The following is a 23,280-nucleotide window of genomic DNA, read 5'->3' as shown; positions in this document are numbered from 1 at the left end:
TCTCTCTGGGCACGATGAGAATATAGCTGCTGAATATAACTCCTCATTGGTGACAGGAAGGGCATCCGGCCAATAAACACTCATCTCCATTCAGTTGCCCAGACTTCACCCCATAAGGGATTATGGGGTCATTAAAATAAGGATGATGATTGCTTGCTTTCATCACTGGTCAAACGTGGTTGTGTAGTGCGTTGTGATAGTCAGGTCAATTCAGTTACATCCTTTTGTCTGGGTGCCTAATACAAGTAGAGGTAGCCTTTGACTTAATAACCACAATTGAACCCAAAATTCCTGTGGCTAGGTGAGCCATTTGTTAAATAGGTTTGTCCTCATTGTACAACCTTTCTTGCCCAGTTATTAAGTGAACCACTGCAGTTGTTAAATTACAGGGAATCCTCAACTTATAACACTTCATTTAGTGACTATTTGAAGTTACAACGGCACTGAAAAATGTGACTTAGGACCTTTTTATCAGACTTACGACCTTTGTAGCAACCCCACGCTCATGTGATCAAAATTCAGATGCTTGGCAACTGATTCATACTTATGACCATTGCTGTATCCCAAGGTCATGTCATTTACCTTTTGCAAACTTCTGACAAGCAAAATGAACGGGGAAGCCAGATTCACTTAACAACCGTGTTACTCACTTATCAGCTGTGGTGATTCCCTTAAAAACTGTGGCGAGAAAGGTCGTAAAATGGGACAAAACTCGCTCAAAACAAATGTCTCGCTTAACAACAGAAATGTTTGGGCTCAATTTTGGTTGTACGTTGAGGACTACCCGTAGTAACACGGTTGTTATGCGAACCTGGCTTCCTCATTGACTTTGCTTGTCAGAAGGTCGCAAAAGAGAATCCAGAGAGGCTGCAACCGTCATAAAATATGAACCAGTTGACAAGCGCCTGAATTTTGATCATGTGACCATGGGAATGCTACCATATGAAAAATGCTCATGTCACTTTTTTCAGTGCCATTATAACTTGAAACGGTCACTAAATGAACTGTCCTAAATCAAGATTCAAGGTGTTAGTTATCACCTTTAAAGCGCTCCATGGCTTAGGACCTGGGTACCTACGAGACCGTCTTTTGCCACCAATAGCCTCCCACCGACCAGTTCGTTCTCACAGGGAGGGACTACTCAGGGTACCGTCAGTCAAATTATGTCGACTGGCGACTCCCAGGGGGAGGGCCTTCTCTGTGGGGGCTCCAACCCTTTGGAATGAACTGTCCCCGGAGATACGGAATATCCCTGATCTCCGTGCTTTCCGCTGTGCCCTCAAGACCCTGATGTTCCAACAGGCGGGGCTAAACATACGAACATGTGAATGATTTTTTAAATGTGATCTAATTCTGGGTTTTATTTAATTGACCAAACTAAGTAATAATTTTAATTCGCAATTTTATGATGTTTGTGTGTCTATATTTTTCTTGACTGTACACCGCCTTGAGTCCTACGGGAGAAAGGCGGTATAGAAATATAATAAATAAATAAATAAATAAATAAATAAATAAATAAATAAATAAATAAATAAATTAATTAATAAATTAATATATCAGTTGCAGCCTTGTGCAATGATGCATGGCTGGCTGGGGAATTCTGGGAGTTGAAGTCCATGTCTCTTAAAAGTGGCCAAGGTTGAGAAAACCTGTTCTAAACCATCCCTCTCATATTCCCACTTCCTGATTTTTCCCCCTCTTGGTCTTCTAAAAACAATCTGGGAAAAACTAAGCTATTCTCTCGGTGCAGGAGTCTGGTTTGAAAGGTAAAGGTGAAGGTTCCCCTCGCACATATGTGCTACTCATTCCCGACTCTAGGGGGCGGTGCTCATCTCCATTTCAAAGCCAAAAAGCCAGCGCTGTCCGAAGACGTCTCCGTGGTCATGTGGCCGGCATGACTCAACGCCAAAGGCGCACGGAACGCTGTTCCCTTCCCACCAAAGGTGGTCCCTATTTTTTCTACTTGCATTTTTTACCTGCTTTCGAACTGCTAGGTTGGCAGAAGCTGGGACAAGTCACGGGAGCTTACCCCGTTACGCAGCACTAGGGATTCGAACCGCTGAACTGCCGACCTTTTGATCGACAAGCTCAGCGTCTTAGCATCACAAATGGTGGTGCTTAATCCCACCCAGGGAAGGGAAAACCGCCATCCTCTTGATGTCAGTGTCAGGGTTCCTAGTAACGCACCCAACGAAAGAAAACTCTGAGGCTTGAGTTTCCTCAAAGTTATTTCAAGCCATCTTTTGCATTGGGCCTTCAGGCCTGCCACATTTCCTACTGTGGGAAACTGGGAGGGGGGGTTGTATGGAGCAAGGGTGATATATTTTATTTATTTATTTATTTATTTATTTTTAAAATTTTTATACCGCCCCCTCTCCCGAAGGACTCGGGGTGGTGAACAGCCAAAATTAAAAACACACAATACAAATATTAAAATACATTAAAACGAAATTAAATTTATCTTTGGCTTCCCCAATTTAAAACCCCTTACCCATAAAATTCCCCAATTAAAAGATTTTTAACCCAGCCAGGCTTGCTGAAATAAAAAAGTCTTCCGGGCCCGGCAGAAGGTATGGAGGTCCGGGATCAGTCGTATCCCTGGGGGTAGCTCCTTCCAGAGGGCGGGTGCCCCCACAGAGAAGGCTCTTCCCCGGAGGGTCGCCAGCCGACATTGCCTGACAGACGGCACCCTGAGGAGGCCCTCTCTGTGGGAGCGTGTTGGCCGGTCATAATATATAGTCATAATAACATAATATATAGTCATAATAACATTCCTTTCTCAGAGAGTCAAGGACATCTTGCCCTGGAACTGGGAGGTAGGTATCTCCAGTTGGGACGGTGCTTTGACTGGACCATGTGATGGACATGTGGGTGTTAGGCAGGGGCCTGGACTTTCCTTTGTGTGGGGAAAACCTGGAAGCTTTCAGATTCGGGTTTTCCCAGATGTGCCAATATGACATCTCTAATAAAATGGAACTTTGAGGAACTTCAAGCCTCAGAGTTTTCTTTTGTTGGGGGTGTTACTTGTAACCCTGACACTTGATCGATTCCACCATCAACACACAAACATAAGAAACAAAGGATGGAAACGAATTAAGAAGGGAAGCAACCTAGAACTAAGGAGAATCCTCCTAACAGTGAGAACAATTCACCGGTGGAACCGCTTGCCACCAGAAGTTGTGGGTGCTCCATCGCTACAGGTTTTTAAGAAAAGACTGCTGGACTTGGCACCCCAATTTTAATCACTCATAAACAGTTTAATCAATTGTAAAATTATAAACAACTAAGAAGACCCTGGAAACTAAATCATATGAAGAATGGTGGCAGGAATTGGGTATGGCTAGTCTAGAGAAAAGAAGGACTGGGGGAGACATGATAACAGTCCTCCAGTATTTGAGGGGCTGCCACAAACAGGAGGGGGGGGGGGTCAACCTATTCTCTATAGTACCTGAAGACAGGACAAGAAGCAATGGGTGGAAACCAATCAAGGGGAGAAGCAACCTGGAATTAAGGAGAAACTTCCTAAGAGTGCTCCATCACTGGAAGCTTTTAAGAATAAACTGGGCATCCAAATGTCTGGAACGGTATAAGATCTCTTGCTCGAGTTGGACTTGGATAAATCCTGTTTTGAAGGAGCCTTGGTGGTACAGTGGACTAAAGTGCTTAGCACTTAGCTGCCAGCTGCCTGCAATTACTGCGAGTTCAATTCTCACCAGGCTCAAGGTTGACTCAGCCTTCCATCCTTCCGAGGTCGGTAAAATGAGGACCCGGATTGTGGGGGCAATAAGCTGACTTTGTATACAACAACACCGCTTGGGGGCGCCGAAAGCCCTAATAAGCAGGTATATACAATAAAGTATGCAGGCTATTGCTATAATGCATTGTAAGCCGCCCTGAGTCTCCGGAGAAGGACCGCATATAAATCGAACCAATAAATAAAAGATTGTGCATGCCGATCTAAAAATCAGACTTTGGATAAAATGTGCTTGCGTCTCTCTCTCTCTCTCTTTCTTTCTCTCCCTCTCCCTCCCTCTGTGCATATGTGTGTCTATACATGCCTGGGTGGGAGTATGGGGGAGAGAGCACGCCTGCCTGCCTTGTTCTCGGAGCGCATGGCTTGTTAATTTTCTGCTCTGCAAAGTGCTGCTATAAATCGTGCGAGGCTGGGCCAGCCAGCAGGAATTGGTTAGAATTATAGCTGTCATGTTCTAATACCTTAATGCATGGCCATTGCTCATAATGACAGGGGACAGGACTGCTCACAAACCCTTGCTTGACACGCTGCGCAACCCAACCCCCCCCCCCCTCCAGCCTTGGCCATTTCTCCCTCCCCCACTCTGAAATGCTTAATAGGCCCCTTTTGTTCTTCTTTCTCCACCCAGCCTCACATCAGCATGAGCTGATTTTCAAAGGTCAGGTATGCTTCAAAGTTTCTTGCACTATTTCTCAATCTTGGGAATTTTTGAAGATGTGTGGGCTTCAATTCCCAGAATTCCCTGGCCAGCATGGTGGCAACTTGAAGAGTTGTGTGGACTTCAATTCCCAGAATTCCCCAGTTAGTATGCCGGCAACTCAAAAGCGTGAGGACCTCTACTCCTAAAATTCCCCAGCCGGCCGTTACCACCTTTTTGCCATGGTGATTAAGCAAATCACAATAGTTCTTAAGTGAATCACATGGTTGTTAAGTGAATCCAGTTTCCCCATTGACTTTGCTTGTTGGAAGCTGTCTGAGAAAGTTGCAAATAACAGTCACATGACCCCCAATATGATGCAACTGTTGTACATGCATGCACGTTGTCAAGGGCCTGAATTTTGATCATGTGACCATGGAGATATCGAAATGGTCATAAGTGCAAGTCCCTTTTTTTCAGAGCCATTGTAACTTCAGTTACTAAACAAATGGTTTTAAGTCAAGGACAACTGTAGAAGAGAATATATACAGCTCAGGGTTGAACTGTGGAGTTCTTGGCGCTCTCTGAACTTTTTTTTTTTTTTTAATTTGATTTATATGCCGCCCTTCTCCGAAGACTCAGGGCGGCTTACAATGCGCTAAGCAATAGCCTTCATTCTTTTTGCATATATATACAAAGTCAGCTTATTGCCCCCACAAACTGGGTCCTCAATTTACCTACCTTAGAAAGGATGGAAGGCTGAGTCAACCTTGAGCCTTGGCGAGATTCGAACCTGCAGTAATTGCAGGCAGCTGGTCTTAATAACCAGCTTAATAACCAGCTTAATAACAGGGTGCCTTAGACCACTGTACTACCAAGGCTCTACAAGCAACTTGCTGGTTGCTTGTAGACATTTTGTTACCCAACTAGGCAACAGCATCAGCGTGAGAGAATGTGGGATTTGCTCCCTGTTTGTATAGAAAAACTTGCCCTTCCAGTTTCGCTGGGTGTAGGTTCCTTTTTTGGTGGTTCCCCTGGTGGCTGGGGAGTTGTAGGCCACAGATCTTCAAATTAGCAGAATAACAGATTTGGAAGGGACTTTGGAGATCTTCTAGTCCAGCCTCCTGTTCAAGCAGGAGACCCTATACCAATGATGGCTAACCTTTTTGCTGTTGCGTGCCAAAAGCAGCGGAAGGGCGGGGGGGGGAGTCGTGTGCATGTGTGCCCATGCCCAAAATTCAATGCGCCCCATGGATGTGCACGCAACCCTCCACGCTCCCCCCAGCTTTTGGCACGCGATGGCACAGTGGGCCCAGTAGGCTCGTTTTTTGACCTCCCCAGGCTCCAGAGGCTTTCTGGGGAGGGTGAAAACGGCCTTTCCCAACACCCCGGAAGCCCTCCGGAGGCCGGAAACAGCCTGTTTCCCGACTTCCAGTGGGCCCGGAAGGCCCGAAAATCAGTTGGCCGGCAAACGCATGCATGCCCACTGTTATAGCTCCACGTGCCACCTGTGGCACGCGTGCCATAGGTTCGCCATCATGGCCCTATAGCATTTCAGACAAATGGTTGTCCAATCTCTTCTTAAAAGCCTCCAGTACCCACAACTTCTGGAGGCAAGTAGTTCCACTGATTAATTGTTCTTCCTGTCAGGAAATTTCTCCTTAATTCCAGGTTGCTTCTCTCCTTGGTTAGTTTCCACCCATTGCTTCTTGTCCTGCCCTCAGGTGCTTTGGAGAATAGCTTGACTCCCTCATCTTTGTGGCAGCCCCTGAGATATTGGGAGATTGCTATCATGTCTCCCCTTCTTTTCATTAAAGTAGACCTACTCAATTCCAGCAACTATTCTTTATATGTTTTAGCCTCCAGCCCCTTCATCATCTTTGTTGCTCTTCTCTGCATTCTTTCTAGATCAGTGATGGCAAATCTTTTCGGTACCAAGTGCTGAAAAGATCACACGGAAACCGCTTGTCGGGGCTGCACTCCAGAAAAGCCATACTTCCAGATTCCGGCACGCATGTGCACCAATCAGCTAGCCAGCGTGCATGCACACACCGGTTTTCGGTACTGCTGCACATGTGAAGGACAGCTGATTGTCGCGCGCATGTGCGCCAGAAACCTGGAAGACAAACAGGCAAGGCCATGCATGCCGTGCGACATGGCTTCATGTGCCACTTTGGGCACGCGTGCCATCACGGTTCTAGAGTCGCCATCACAGTTCTAGAGTCTCAACCTATTTTTTATATTGTGGCCACCAAAACTGGATGCAGTATTCCAAGCATGGTCTTACCACACTTGGAATAAGCTGTGAGGTTGAGGAAACCCTGCTCTAGACCACACATTCGAATGGCAGGGCTGCAGTCCCAAGGTGATTGTCCCAGCCTGGACCGTGAGTTAAAGCCTGCAGAACCAGGGGTGAAATCCAGCAGGTTGTGACAGGTTCTGGAGAACCGGTAGCGGAAATTTTGAGTAATTCGGAGAACCAGTAGTGGAAATTTTGAGTAGTTTGGAGAACCAGTAGCGGAAATTTTTTGTACTTCGGAGAACCGGTAGTGGAAATTTTGAGTAGTTTGGAGAACCTGTAGCAGAAATTTTGAGTAGTTCGGAGAACCAGTAGCGGAAAGTTTGAGTAGTTCGGAGAACCGGCAGTGGAAATTTTGAGTAGTTCGGAGAACCGGTAGTGGAAATTTTGAGTAGTTCAGAGAACCGGTAGCGGAAATTTTGAGTAGTTCGGAGAACCAGTAGTGGAAATTTTGAGAAGTTTGGAGAACCAGTAGCGGAAATTTTGAGTAGTTCGGAGAACCGGTAGTGGAAATTTTGAGTAGTTTGGAGAAACAGTAGCGGAAATTTTTTGTACTTCGGAGAACCGGTAGTGGAAGTTTTGAGTAGTTCGGAGAACCAGTAGTGGAAATTTTGAGTAGTTCGGAGAACCGGCAGTGGAAATTTTGAGTAGTTTGGAGAACCTGTAGCAGAAATTTTGAGTAGTTCGGAGAACCAGTAGCGGAAATTTTGAGTAGTTCGGAGAACCGGCAGTGGAAATTTTGAGTAGTTCGGAGAACCGGTAGTGGAAATTTTGAGTAGTTTGGAAAACCAGTAGTGGAAATTTTGAGTAGTTCAGAGAACCGGTAGCGGAAATTTTGAGTAGTTCGGAGAACCAGTAGTGGAAATTTTGAGTAGTTTGGAGAACCAGTAGCGGAAATTTTGAGTAGTTCGGAGAACCGGTAGTGGAAATTTTGAGTAGTTCGGAGAACCGGTAGTGGATTTTTTGAGTAGTTTGGAGAACCAGTAGCGGAAATTTTGAGTAGTTCGGAGAACCGGTAGCGGAAATTTTGAGTAGTTTGGAGAACAGACAAATACCACCTCTGGCTGGCCCCATAGTTGGGTGGGAATGGAGATTTTGCAATATCCTTCTCCTGCCACACCCACCAAGCCACGCTCACCAAACCACACCATGCCCACCAAGCCACACCCACAGAACTGGTAGTAAAGAAATTTGGATTTCACCACTGTGCAGAATATGTCCTCGGAGGCTCATGGTTTCCAGCCAGGAGCTCTGCAGCCTCTCCATCCACCTGTCTTCAGAGAAGACAGAAGGCCGCTATCTAGTCCCCAAACCTCCAGAATGGTCCCCTAAAGCCCCCAAACCATCCAATCCGCTGCACTTCTCAGCAAGGTGATCAATTTTAAGGCTAATTAGGTATTAATTGCCAAAAAGACAGCAGCTTTGATAGCCCATGCAAATTTATCTCCCACCTGCTCACTGCCTCTTGTTAAAATCCAATTAAATCCCAGCCATTTGTATAGTTTGATGTGTTAGTGAAAGTTAGGTATCTTCTCTTTTTTAGTTGCTTTATTGAATTTTACCCGGCTGGCTTTTCAACGCAGCGGCCTTCCATCAGCTGCTGTCTCGTAAAATGGGGGAAGTGATTACAAAGTCATCAATGATTGATTTGACAGAATTTTTGCAGCAGGGAAGGTGTAGAGACGGCTGCCTTTGTGGTGGTAGCGATACTATCTCTGTTGTGGCCCGTCAGCAGCCTGTGCGGATTGTAGCTGATTCAGACAGCGAGGAGGCTGGTGTGGTGCTGCACCAGCAGCCTGTGTAGCTGGCACTCGAGTCGGACAATGAGGAGACTGGAGAAGATGTGGTGCCAGAGGTGGGGATTCAGCCAGGGCCTTCAGAACCTCCAGAAGCTCCTTTAAGTGAAGAGGACGAAGAGGAGGAGCCTCTTCTCGATGCACGGGCGCGCAGAGTGGCAAAAGGCAGGAGTGGCTCCTCAGGAGGAGGTTCTTCGAGAGTAAGGCTTGGGGCTAATTGGCCACTCCCTTAACCTATTTAAGGAGGAACGCCGACTGAAGCAATTTGTAGGGAACAACTTTAGTTCACTCTCCTTCGCGTCTGGATTCTCTGCAAATTGCTTCTGGGCTTTCTGCCAACCTTAGTAAGATTGTGATTACTTTATCTTTGGTTTCTTGTAGTCTGTTAAGAAAGTTTATTAACAGCCTTTGTTTTGAAAAAGACTGAGTTATTTTAGTAAATTAAGTTTTGTACAAACTGTGTGTGTGCTGTGTTCTTTGGGATCCGTAGCTGGGGCAGAACAGTCTCCTGCAGGTGTGACAAGGTGGCAGGGCCACAATCCCTGGAATAGGACAAGGCCCGAAAGCAAGAATTCAATACGGATGGTTCTTGATTTACGACCTCAATTCAACCCCTAATTTCCGTTGCTGAGCATGACGGTTAAGCGTGCTTTGTTCCATTTTACGAACTTTCTATCCACAGGTGTTAAGTGAATCACCACAGTCTTGATAAGTTAGTCACATGCTGGTTAACGGAATCTGGCTTCCCAATTGTTTTTTGCTTGTCAGAAAGTCGCAAAAGGGGATCAAATGACCCCCACTGCAACCGTCATAAATACGACTCAGTTGCCAAGCGTCTGGATTTTGATCACGTGACCGTGGGGACGCTGCAACGGTCGTAAGTGTGAAAAACAGTCATAAGTCTTTTTTTCAGTGCCGTGGTAGCTTTGAATGGTCACTAAACGAATGGTTGTAAGTCAAGGACCACCCGTAAAGTCTCTTTAAGGCTTGAATTGGGAATAAATATAGAATGCTGGAAACTGCAAAAATAGCGACCCATTTTATAATGAGCGGATTAAGATGGGATTCTCTCTGAAGGATACGAAATGTTTCTTCCCCGTTTTCTCACCACCTGGGCTGTGTTGCTGTTTATTTATTTATTAGATGTTTTATACCTCCTTTATTACCTTATAAGTAACTCACTGAGGACATACCTAATACTTCTTCCTTCTCACATTTTTCCCACAACAACTCTGTAAAATGGATTGGCCTGAGGGAAAGTGATCAGTCCAAAATCACCTAGCCGACTTTGACGCCTAAGGCAGAACTAGAACTCACCGTCTCCTGGTGATCAGTCCAAAGTCACCCAGCCAGCTTTCATGCCAGAGGCAGGACTAGAACTCACAGTGTCCTAGTGATAAGCCCAAAGTCACCCAGCTGCCTTTTGAGCCAAAGGAAGGACTAGAATTTACAGTCGCCTGGTGATTGGCCCAAAGTCACCCAGCCAGCTTTCATGCCAGAGGCAGAACTAGAACTCACAGCGTCCTAGTGATAAGCCCAAGGTCACCCAGCTGCCTTTTGAGCCAAAAGAAGGACTAGAATTTACAGTCGCCTGGTGATTGGCCCAAAGTCACCCAGCCAGCTTTCATGCCAGAGGCAGAACTAGAACTCACAGCGTCCTAGTGATAAGCCCAAGGTCACCCAGCTGCCTTTTGAGCCAAAGGAAGGACTAGAATTTACAGTCACCTGGTGATTGGCCCAGAGTCACCCAGCCAGCTTTCATGCCAGAGGCAGAACTAGAACTCACAGTGTCCTAGTGATAAGCCCAAAGTCACCCAGCTGCCTTTTGAGCCAAAGGAAGGACTAGAATTTACAGTCGCCTGGTGATTGGCCCAAAGTCACCCAGCCAGCTTTCATGCCAGAGGCAGAACTAGAACTCACAGTGTCCTAGTGATAAGCCCAAGGTCACCCAGCTGCCTTTTGAGCCAAAGGAAGGACTAGAATTTACAGTCGCCTGGTGATTGGCCCAGAGTCACCCAGCCAGCTTTCATGCCTAAGGCTGCTTATTTTATTGTTTATTAAATTTCCTCACACTGGGAACTCTTTCTCAAATTGTATCTGTTTTGTGTATCACTGGGAGCAAGATAGTTGTTGCCTCGTATGTGTTTGTGCAGGGGTGGGCTTCAAAAATTTTAGCAAGAGGTTCTCTGCCCAGTTGCTGGGTGGGCGTGGCCATGGTGGGCGTGGCCTAGTCAGCTTCCTGCACCATGGCGGAGGGGGGGCGCATTTGACCTCCCCGGGCTCCGGCGGCTTTCCTCAAGCCTCCAGGAAGGCCTCAAAACGGCCTCCCCAGGCTCCAGAGGCCCTCTAGAGGCCAGAAACGGGCCCATTTCCGGCCTTCCTGAACTTCCGGTAGGCCCGTTTTTCACCCTCCCCGAGCCTGCATCCCAAAATGGGCTCCTGGGAGGGCGGTGTATTTATATATGATGACCTGATTTTGAAGTGCGCTTTGGTGTCTATACCATGATGTAGTAGTTACTTCGGCTTTCTTCTCTTCTTGCATTGTATTACGATGGTCTTACTTTATGTGTCACTTCGAACTTTTGGAATGAAAACGGCTTCAGGGCCATCTGAGAGAGTCAAAAAAGTCACCATGGCAGTCGCAACCACACAATCAAAGCCTCAACTCCAGTTTAACATGCAAACATGCAAAGAGCCTTGGTAGTACAGGGGTTTAAAGCACCCTGTTATTAAGCTGGTTATTAAGACCAGCTGCCTGCAATTACTGCAGGGTTCGAATCTCGCCAAGGCTCAAGGTTGACTCAGCCTTCCATCCTTTCTAAGGTAGGTAAATTGAGGACCCAGTTTGTGGGGGCAATAAGCTGACTTTGTATAAATATACAAAAGGATGAAGGCTATCGCTGAGCACATTGTAAGCCGCCCTGAGTCTTCGGAGAAGGGCGGCATATAAATCAAATTAAAAAAAAAAAACCACTCAAAGGGGTACACAAGGTAGTCCTCGACTTGCAACAGTTTGTTTAATGACCGTTTTACAACGGCACTGAAAAAGGTGGCTTATGGCCATTTTTCATACTTGTGACCGTCACAACGGTCAATTTACTGCTGGTTCGAATCTCTCCAAGGCTCAAGGTTGACTCAGCCTTCCATCCTTTCTAAGGTAGGTGAAATGAGGACCCAGTTTGTGGGGGCAATAAGCTGACTTTGTAAAAATATACAAAAGGATGAAGGCTATTGCTTAACGCACTGTAAGCCGCCCTGAGTCTCCGGAGAAGGGCGGCATATAAATCAAATTTAAAAAAAAACAAAAAAAACAACGTCCCCGTAGTCACGGGATCTTGGCAACTGCCTCCTATTTATGGCAATTGCACTGTCCCGAAATCATGGGATCCCCTTTTGACCAGCAGTGGGAAAGTCAGATTCACTTAACAACCGTGGCAAGAAGGGTCGTAAAATGGGGCAATAGTCACTTAACAAACGCCTCGCGTAGGAACAGAATTTTTGGGCTCAATTATGGTCATAAATTGAGGACTACCTGTAGTATCTTGGCAGAGATATTTTTTTTAACTGATGGCTGTGGTTTTTTTGCAAACCCAGGGAGTTATGCCTCAAATATACTGTAATCACTTCAAGATTACGGACATTATCATAATCAGAATAGAATAGAATTCTTTACTGGCCAAGTGTGATTGGACACACAAGGAATTTGTCTCGGTGCCTACGCTCTCGGTGTACATAAAAGAAAAGATACGTTCATCAAGAATCATAAGGTGGGGGGGGGGAAAAGGGGGAAAAAAATTGTATTTGAAAAACTTTTTCAATAAAAAAAAAAGAATCATAAGGTACAACACTTAATGATAGTCATAGGGTACAAATTAGCAATCATAACATAACTTCATCACACAACGTTCTTCTACCAACGTTCTTCTTTCTCTAGGTTTCTTCTCCAGCGGGATTACAGCTTTTTGAAGGACATCAACATCTGGCCCCCATTTGTCATCATCGGGGTCTACTTTTCCACCCTCTCAGCTGCCATGAGCAACCTCATTGGGGCCTCCCGGATCCTTTACGCTTTGGCCAAAGATGACCTCTTTGGTGAGTAACAAGAGAAGAACATAGCAATCTTTATGTCATGTTTGTGTGGTGTATATTGGAGTGGGGGGACCCTTTGAGAGCTGGATGCAACGAAATTTCATTTTAATGTATGCCAATTGGCCTACATTCAAAGTGACAATAAAGAAAAGACTAAGACTAAGTCTCCTCCAAACCTGGCAACTTTAAGACTTGTGGACTTCAACTCCCAGAATTCCTCAGCCACGCTGGCTGAGGAATTCTGGGAGTTGAAGTCCGCAAGTCTTAAAGTTGTCAGGTTTGGAGACCCCTGCTCTAAAAAAGTAGCCTTCTGTCACTCAAGAAAGCTTGGACTCCATCACATCATAAGTAGTGATGGGTTCCTATTGATTTGCTCCGGATCTTGCGAACCGGTAGTGACGGTGGCGGGAGGCTCCACCCACCCACCCGGACGTCATCACAGACACTCTACGCATACACAGAAGCGCCGCGGGTGACCGCTTCTGTTGCAAACAGGTAGTGAAGATAAGTGGAACCTACCCCTGATCATAAGGGTTGTGGAATCAGTAGGCCCTAAAGGATGATCTAGGTCTGTGATGGCGAACCTGTGACACGCATGCCACAGGTGGCACGTGGAGCCATATCTGTAGGCATGCGAGCGTTTCCCTAGCTCAGCTCCAGCATGCATGCGTTCGCCAGCCAGCTGATTTTCGGGCCTTTCGGGCCCACCGGAAATTGGGAAATGGGCCGTTTCTGGCCTTCAGGGGGGTGGGGAAGACCATTTTCACCCTCCCTCGGCTCCTAGAAAACCTCTGGAGCCTGGGGAGGGCATAAAACAGGCCTACGGGGCCCACCGTGCCATCGCATGCCAAAAGCGTGGGTCGCGTGGGGGGGATTGCGTGTGCATGCATGGGGGGCAGGGCACATTGAATTATGGGTGTGGGCACGCGCGCACTCGACCCCCCGCGCTCCCCCCCCCGCTTTTGGCACACATCAGCAAAAAGGTTAGCCATCACTGAGATAGGTTAAACTTTTGCCAAACTCCCAAAGGTATTTTTTGCAAGAGGCAACTGGACTTTCTGGTTTTTCTTTGAAGACATTTCGCTTCTCATCCAAGAAGTTTCTTCAGCTCTAAGTGAATGGTGGGGAATGGAAGGATTTATACTCCTTGCAGACAAAGCTGGTCATTTGCATCCTTTTTAGAGAGTCGTTGAGGCCACTTGGAGGTTTATCTGTGTCCTCAGGGTCACCTGAGTGGTGCAAATGGGCATGGAGCCTTTTTGGACCTGCTATGCTACCTTTGCTTGACAGAAGTTCACAAAAGGGGATCACATGAGCCCCCCCGGACATTGTAAATATGAATTTACAATGCATCTACCAAGCATCTGAATTTTGATCACGTCACCCTGGGGATGCTTCAACGATGGTCAGTGTGAAAAATGGTCGTAAAAGGGCCGGGAGGGCATTTTATCAGGTTCGCCTGATTCGCCAGTTGCGTCCCTTTCTGGATTGGGACTTGTTAAATACAGTCACTCATGCCCTCGTCACTTCCCGCCTGGACTACTGCAGTGGTCTCTATATGGGGCTCCCCTTGAGGAGCACCCGGAGGCTCCAGCTGGTCCAGAATGCGGCCGCGCGGGTGGTTATGGGAGCGACAGGGCGCTCCCATGTGACCCCCCCCTGCGCGAGCTGCACTGGCTCCCGGTGGTCTTCCGGGTGCGCTTCAAGGTTTTGGTTACCACCTTTAGAGCGCTCCATGGCATCGGACTGGGGTATTTACGAGACCGCCTTCTGCCACCAGTAGCCTCTCACCGACCAGTACGCTCCCATAGAGAGGGGCTCCTCAGGGTGCCGTCGGCCAAACAGTGTCGACTGGCGGCCCCCAGGGGGAGAGCCTTCTCTGTGGGGGCACCCGCCATCTGGAACGAGCTCCCTCAGGAGATACAGAGGATCCCGGACCTGCACACTTTCTGCCGTGCCATCAAAACATTTCTTTTCCAGCAGGCCGGCCTGGCCTAACCTCTCTTTTAAACTGTTTTTTTTAAAATTTTTAAAATTTTAAAATTTTAAATTTGTCTTATGAATTTGGGGTGTTTTAAATTTCGTTTTCCAGGCCAATTATTTAATTGTATTTTAATGGTTTTTTAACATTTGTATTATATGTATTTTATTTGGCTGTTCACCGCCCTGAGTCCTTCGGGAGTAGGGCGGTATACAAATTCAATCAATCAATCAATCAATCAATAAATAAATAATAAATAAATAAATAAAATAATAGTAATAATAATAGTAATAATAATAGTAATAATAATAATAATTCGCATTTTTCAGTGCCATTGTAACTTCAAATGGTCACTAAATGAATGGTTGTAAGGCGAGGACTACCTGTATTTACTTCTTGAATTTCTTATACCTTACAAAATTGACCACATATCTCCAGCTTCTGTGTATCATTACGTTCTTTCTCTAGATTTTTATTTTCTGTAAGTCTTCACCGCTTCTATCCATGTCTTCAATGTCATACAGTAAATAAATATAAAAAAATTGTGGGGGGGGGGGAAGTGCTAATTGTGGTACGTTCATATCAAGCCACAACACATGAGCCCAGTGAGAAATGTTGAGAGACGATTCCCTCAGGCAGCCAGGCTCATCTTGAAAAAGCTAGGCCTGGCCAGGCGAGTTGATGGATGGGGCACCACTCAGAAAGCCACGGTTACAAGCAACAGAGAAGTTGAACAAATCATTGCAAAAGAAGTCAAGGGCATCCAATTTGTTGCACTATGAAAACTCCGCTATTGAGCTCAACCCCAAGGAAGTTTTATTTTTTACTATATGAGTGGAAAGAAGAATTGGAACATTAGTTGAGGAAAACCATTTCTATCCTGCCCAGTAGTGGATGAAACTGATCTCCTTCATAAGCCTGCCATATATAATTTTAAAAAAAGAGGGAAACATATACATCTCTTTGAACATTTTCCCCAGCACAAATTTCTCTCTGCTTTGTTACGGCGGCTGTAGCAATATCACCAGATGAAGTTAGAGAATTTATTTACTCATTATTTTATGATGTCTGGATTGACTCTAATAATGCATTGCCCTAGTGAGGATTTGGGATTTCTCTCGGCCTTTTGCCTGTTTTATAGAAACGTATTATCTTACCAGGAACATATATTTTTCTAGCAAATGGCCAGGAAGGCGGGCGAGGTACGCCCAAGGAAGTTGTTGAAAAAGCCAAGAATCTGCCAATCGCATGGCTACCCAGAGAGAGGTTGGAATTACAGTTTTAATAAATAAATTTCTGCCCTTCAGACCTGACAAATTCCTCAGAAGTTTACGGGAATATAAATGCACCATAATAAAGAACATACATCGTCTCTTCGGTTTCCTGTTACAATAAAAACAAAGAGTTATAAACCCACAGAACTGTCAGGTAGAAATGACCAAAAAAACCCCAAAACCCTTTGATAAATCAAAATCCTTTCGCTGGAATTGGGAAGTTGAGCTTAGTGGATCAGGAAAATGGTTCCACATTTGTGGGCCTCTACTTAAAAGGGACTTTTCCTCTCTCATCCTATTGCCTGGAGAACATCTTCTGATAGCCATGATTTATAGCCAGGGCAAGAAGCAAAAGTCGAAGTGGCACTGATGATATTACCTAGTTTGGTAATAAAACGTCTCCAAGAAAACCACCACGCCAAGGACCACACAAAAGCTGAATTAAATGATCTGTGCTGTTTCTTATTAAATTTAAAACTGTTCAGTTAATCCAAACCCCTTTTTAAATGTAAATTTTAATTTGTTTTAAATTATGGGGTATTTTAAATTCAGCCAAATTATTTAATTCGTTTTTAATTCATTATAAATTTTTGTATGTATGTGTTTTTATCTTGTGGCTGTTCACTGCCCTGAGTCCTTCGGGAGAAGGGCGGTATAGAAATTTAATAAAATAAAATAAATAAATAAAATAAACCCCTTATGGATTATGCCTTCCATAGAAGACCTGTTATTCAGTACTCTTCGACGTACAACAATTCATTTAGTGACCGTTCTTAGTTACAGTGGCGCTGAAAAAAGTGACTTTGGACCAGTTTTCACACTTATGACCATTCCGGCATCCACATGGTCATGTGATCAAAATTCTGACTCCTATTTATGATGGTTGCAGTGTTGGAATAGGTCAGGAGTCAGCAACCTGTGTCTCTGGAGCTGCATGTGGCTCTTTCACCCCTCTGCTGCGGCTCCCTGTCACTCAAAATATGTGTTACAACCGCCAATGTGCGACACGCGATTTATTGAGCTTTTCAACCCCCAGTAGGCCAACCATGCATAAATCCAAGAAAAGAAAAGTTTCAGAAGAAAACAGAACATTTAATTCAACTACATATGCTAGTTTTGTGGCCGCTTAAGAAATAGTCCGGCACGGGAAGGGTTTTGTGGCTCCCGGTGTTTTCTTTTCTGTGGGAAACGGGTCCAAATGGTTCTTTGAGTGTTTAAGGTTACAGACCCCTGGAATAGGTCTTATTTTCGGGAAAACGTGTGTGTGTATAAACTCAATAAGGTGTGGCTGCAATAGTATTATTAATGTCCTTTATTATTTTTTACTTTCCTCCTTTATTGGCTATGCACTTTAGTATTTTTTTTTTTTAAATTTGATTTATATGCTGCCCTTCTCCGGAGACTCAGGGCGGCTTACAATGCGTTAAGCAATAGCCTTCATACTTTTGTATATTTTATACAAAGTCAGCTTATTGCCCTCACAATCCGGGTTCTCATTTTACCTACCTTAGAAAGGATGGAAGGCTGAGTCAACCTTGAGCCTGGGGAGATTTGAACTTGCAGTAATTGCAGGCAGCTGATGTTAATAACAGTGCTTTAGTCTGCTGCGCCACCAGAGCTCTTATTCTTATTCGTATTCTTATTCTTATTATATTCTATTGTTTTGCAAGTACACTGAATGCTTCTGTACACAAATTCCCTGTGTGTCTAACCACACTTGGCCAAATAATAATAAAATACAGGTAATCCTTGACTTAGAAGAGTACATTTACTGTCTGTTCAAAGTTAAAACAGCCCTGAAAAAAGTGACTCATGACCGTTTTTCACACTTACGACCATTGCAGTATCTCCATGGTCACGTTATTAAAATTCAGGGGCTTGGCAACTGTCTTATATTTGTGACGGTTGCGGTGTCCCTGTGTCACGCGATCCCCGTTTTGCGACCTCCTGGCAAGCAAAGTCCACAGGGAAGCCAGATTCACTTAACAACCCTGTTACTAACTTAAATCTGCAGCGATTCACTTAACAGCCGTAGCAAGGAAGGTCATAAAACGGGGAGCAAAATTCGCTGAACAAATATTTCACTTAGCAACATCAATTTTTGGGCTCAATTGCTCTGAAAAGAAAGGCTCTTAAAAGAAAAACCAGACTTTTATTTCTAAGTTCCAGTTTTCACGGGGCCTGAGAAGAGAAGCATTGAAGCAAGTGAGAAGTTACGAAGCTCCGGACATTTTTCTTTTGTCTGAGGGAAATAGGCTTTAAAATGGCAAAGAGCAAAATGTGCAAGGGAGCGTAAAGTGTAAAATATTGGGGAGAAAATACCTAAATGGCACAAAATGAGCCGATAGGTATTGGAGTGATGGTAACCAAGAAAGAATAACTCAGTGCAAAGACTGATCCAGTGTGTAAACCGGGTGTCAACAACCCGTCACTCCGGAGCCGCATGCAGCTCTATCGGCCCTCTGCTGCGGCTCCCTGTCCCATCACTGGCTGGCCCTGCCCCTCATCCTCTCCTCCCAGTCAGTCCTCGCCTGGCCTTGGAAATCCAAGATACAGAGGGGGGGGGGGAGAAGCGAGGGAGAGAGAGAGACATAGATACAGAGAGAGAGAGAGATACCGGGGGGGGGGGGAGAGATACAGAGAGAGGGGGGGAGAGGAGAAGATAGGATGAGAGAGACATAGATACATAGAGGGAGAGAGGGAGCGAGAAAGACATAGAGAGGGGGAGAGAGGGAGAGGGAGTGAGAGAGACATAGAGAGAGAGAGATACAAAGAGAGGGGGGAGAGAGAGAGAGGAGAAGATAGAGAGGAGGAGAGAGAGAGACAGAGAGATACATAGAGGGGGGAGAGGGAGGGAGAGAGACAGAGAGAAGGGGGAGAGGGAGAGGGAGCGAGAGAGACAGAGAGAAGGGGGAGAGAGGGAGAGGGAGAGGGAGAGAGAGAGACATAGAGAGATACAAAAAGGGGAGAGAGAGAGAGAGAGGAGAAAGAGAGGAGGAGAGAGAGACATAGAGAGATACATAGAGGGGGAGAGGGAGGGAGAGAGACATAGAGAGAAGGGAGAGAGGGAGAGGGAGCGAGAGAGACATAGAGAGAAGGGGGAGAGAGGGAGAGGGAGTGAGAGAGACAGAGAGAGAGAGATACAAAGAGAGGAGAGAGAGAGAGAGAGGAGAAGATAGAGAGGAGGAGAGAGAGACAGAGAGATACATAGAGGGGGGAGAGGGAGTGAGAGAGACATAGAGAGAAGGGGGAGAGGGAGTGAGAGACAGAGAGAGATACAAAGAGAGGGGAGAGGGAGAGAGGGAGATAGAGAGGGAGAGAGGAGAAGATAGGAGGAGAGAGAGACATAGAGAGATACATAGAGGGGAGAGAGAGAGACATAGATACAGAGAGAGATACGGGGGGAGAGAGAGAGATACAGAGAGAGAGAGGAGGAGATGGAGAGGAGGAGAGAGAGAGAGACAGAGAGAGTAGGGGAGAGAAAGAGAGAAAAAGGTTTTGTGGTTCCCGGTGTTTTTTAACAACCGGTTCTCTGCCCTAATGACCAGCTGGGTAGGCATGGCCTAGGGAGGGGTCATGTGACTGGGTGGGAGTGAGTGATGTGGAGTTGTTTTTGTTGTTGTTTTTTTCTGCGGGAAACGGGTCCAAATGGCTCTTTGAATGTTTAAGATTGCAGCCCCCTTTTGCTCTGAAGCAAAAGAAGAAAAAACCAATTTCCCATTCGGAGATCATTAAAAAAGAATTGTTATAGGCAGGGGTGGGATTCAGCCGGTTTTGATGAACCGGTACTTACAGCCAATGGCTGGGCCCACTCACCTGCCCCGGCATTATCCCGTCGTTTCTGGCTTTCCCAAACTTCCGGTAGGCCCATTTTTTGCCCTCCCCGAGCCTCCGCGCGTACCCTGCACTTAGCCGCATCCGAAACGGGCCATGTGGGGACTCCTGGGAGTGGCAGGGCGGGTTGGGTGGGGCCAGCCAGGAGTGGGATTTGGGGGTTCTTCGAACTGCACAGAATCTTAGCTAGAGGTTCTCCCGAACCCCCAGTACCCGATCCCTGAGTACAACCATTGATCTTAATGGATTATTTCATTTTTTTTTCTCTCTCTCTGCCCTGCCTGGCCTTGTGATAAAGGCAAAGTTTTGGGCCCAGCGAAGCAGACATCGGCTGGTGAAAACCCCTGGGTAGCCGTCATCTTCTCCTGGATCCTTGTACAGGTGAGTTCAGTGCTTCCCCCCTTTCACACGACATGCATTGTCAGGGAACATCTCATCCGATCCATTAGCACAAACCGTGAATTTATATTAAATTTTAAATTGCTGTTTTGTCTGTGTTTTTAAATAGGCTGTACACCACCCTGAGTCCTTCAGGAGAAGGGCAGTATAGAAATAAAATAATAATAATAATAATAATAATAATAATAATAATAATAATAATAATAATAATAATAATAATAATAATAATAATAATAATAATATACAATAATATAACCCTCCGGGAGGGTGGGGGAAGGCTGTTTTCACCCTCCCCAGGCTCCTAGAAAGACTCTGGAGCCTGGGGAGAGCAAAAAACAAGCCTTACCCACCTGGAGGTTTTACGACCTTTCTGGCCACAGCTGTCAAGTTAGTAACACGTTTGAAAAGCGAATCTAGCTTTCCCACTGATCGTGTGTCAAAAGGTCGCAAAAAGATGAAGACACGACCTCCCCAGGACATTGCAACTTCTCATAAATATGAAGCCGTTGCCAAGCGTGCGCATTTTGATCACGTGGAGATGCTGCAATAATCGTGAATGTGAAAAATGGTCGTAAGTCTCTTTTTCCAGTGTCGTCGTAGCTTGGAACGGTCACTAAATGAAGAGCTATAAGTCAAGGACAACTTGTAATCAGGTCTGAGCCGGTTAGCTTTCTGAGATTGACCAAAGCATTGTGGGTGCTGCCCTCTGGCTGTAGAAGGAGAATTAGCCCCACTGTGAATTTAAATGGTGAAAAGTTTTGGAAACTTTGGGAAGAACTTTTGAGAACAGAATAACAGAGCCGGAATTTATTTTATTTATTTTATTTATTGGTTCGATTTATATGCCGCCCTTCTCCGGAGACTCAGGGCGGCTTACAAGGCGTTAAGCAATAGCCTTCATACTTTTGTATATACCTGCTTAGTAGGGCTTTCGGCCCCCCCAAGCGGTGTTCTTTTTTTAATACAAAGTCAGCTTATTGCCCCCACAATCCGGGTCCTCATTTTACCTACCTCGGAAGGATGGAAGGCTGAGTCAACCTTAACAGTGCTTTAGTCTGCTGCACCACTATAAGGCTCCTTATAGTATATAAAAATTCCAACTTCAATTGAACAGTGTGTTGTCTGGGTACAAATCATTTTAGGAAGTAATAATCAGAGTATTTACAACAATATTCATCGCATTTATATCATTTATACTAATATTAATACCATTAATAATCAGACTATTTGTTTAACCAATTTAACACATCTTCCTTCTATCGCTGATCCTTTCATATATTTCCCTATTTCTAGTTCCTATTTTTGCCAGCTAGCCATTGATAAAATAATCCCAAATCAAAAAATATTCCATTTCTTTCTTTTTCTTAATTGTAAATGTTAGCTTGTCCATTTCTGCGCATTCTGATATTTTTCTAATCACATCTTCATCTGTTGGGATCCCTTCACTTTTCCACTATTGTGCAAATACTATTCTTGCTGCCATTAATACATGTAAAATCAGATATACATACATTCCCTTTATTATACTTGTCTGGTAAAATGCCCAGCAAAAATGTCTCTGGTTTCAAGTCTATGTGTTGTTTTATCATTTTTTTCCAGCCATGTATGTATTTTTGTCCAATATTTTTTCACTTTTTGACATGTCCACCACATATGATAGTATGAACCGGGTGTCTCATGACATTTCCAACATTTTGCAGATTTATTCTTAAACTTTTTTGCTAATCTTAAGGGCGGAAATTGCCATCTCGGCTCACCTCTGTTCTTAAGCAGCTCACAAAATTCCCTAAAAATGTAATACAGGTAATCCTTGATTTATAACAACTTCTGTGATTGCCTTAGCAACAATGCCAAAAAAGTTCGTAACTTCAGGAGCGACTCGCTTAACAACTTCCTCGCTTAACAATGGAAATTCTGATCCCCATTGTGGTCATAAGTCGAGGACGACTTTGTTAAGGAGAAGGGGTAGAGCGAGTCCTTCCCTTCGTGCAAGGAAGTGAAATAGCGGAGGAGACTAAACATTTTGATCGTCATCTGAATATGGGGGCACCCAATAATTTCTTATCACTTTGGTTGTCATCACTGCATCTTCTAATGCCTCTCGAAGTGTCTCCCGGAAGACAAAGTGAGATAAAAAATTGCCTTGGCAGGACACGCTGGAAATATGCATCTATCTATCTTTCTTTTCTTGAGACGCAAGCCGGTGTATAAATTGATTGAACAAATAAATCAGGACGATGCCCTAGAAGCTCAGTGGGGACATCTGTGACGTTAAATAGTATAGAATTCAGGACAAACACAGAGAAGACTGCATGAAGTATGCTTGTTATCTTAAGGTGTTTTTTTTAAATTATATATATATATATATATATATATATATATATATATATATATATATATATATATATATATAATATATATATATATAATATATATATATATATATATATATATATATATATATATATATATATATATATTATATATATATATATATATATATTATATATATATATATATATATTATATATATATATATATATATATTATATATATATATATATATATATATATCATCATATATATCATCATCATCAAGCTGATGAAGGGAGGAGAACTTGTGGCTCAGAGGTTAATACAACTGCCTAATATGCAGGCAGCCCAAGTTCGAATCCGAGTAAGGCAGGGGTGGGTTCTAAATTTTTTTACTACCGGTTCTGTGGGCGTGGCTTATTTTGTGGGCGTGGCTTGGAGGTCATGTGACTAGGTGGGCGTCGCTAGCTGGTCAGAGTCCTTTCTGGAAGGTCCTTCGCACTTACGACCAGTCCTCGCACTTACGACCCGACTCATTTGTTTGCTTTTAACACTGATCAGCTGTAGGGTGGCCCTTGGAAGCCCCGCGGCAAGAGTTTAAACAGTTTTTTTCCCTCTAGTCATCAGCTGGGACTCAGGAGGCAGCAATAGATTGGGGGTGGGACCAAATAAAAGGTAAGAATAACGTGGGGGGGAGGGCGGGGGGGGGAGAACCGTTTCGATGATGTCATATTGTCACCGCTACCGGCTCAACCGGACTGAACTGGGAGGAACCCACCACTGGAGTAAGGGTATAGCTAGCTGATGAGAACTAAATAGCACTTGAGGGCAGGACAAGAAGCAATGGATGGAAACTAAGGAAGGAGAGAAGCAACCTCGAACTAAGGAGAAATTTTCTGACAGT

At 44.8% G+C, this 23,280-nt stretch overlaps 1 protein-coding gene across 1 annotated transcript in view; it reads left to right on the top strand.

The window, feature by feature from the left end:
- The window catches only part of LOC139318215 (solute carrier family 12 member 9-like), a 138,574-nt gene that overhangs the window by 45,083 nt on the left and 70,211 nt on the right, over positions 1 to 23,280 (top strand). Inside the window, exons 7-8 of the mRNA XM_070945553.1 lie at positions 12,421 to 12,578; positions 19,963 to 20,045. Of these exons, the coding sequence (XP_070801654.1) occupies positions 12,421 to 12,578; positions 19,963 to 20,045 (241 nt within the window). The remainder of the gene's footprint in view (positions 1 to 12,420; positions 12,579 to 19,962; positions 20,046 to 23,280) is intronic.

This window comes from Pituophis catenifer, unplaced genomic scaffold (assembly GCF_029215685.1).
Source record: "Pituophis catenifer annectens isolate HBS135680 unplaced genomic scaffold, rPitCat1.0.hap2 SCAF_6, whole genome shotgun sequence".
NCBI classification, from domain to species: domain Eukaryota; kingdom Metazoa; phylum Chordata; class Lepidosauria; order Squamata; family Colubridae; genus Pituophis; species Pituophis catenifer.
The sequence above is the reverse complement of the archived record's forward strand: the minus strand, read 5'-3'. Positions and strand labels throughout refer to the sequence as shown.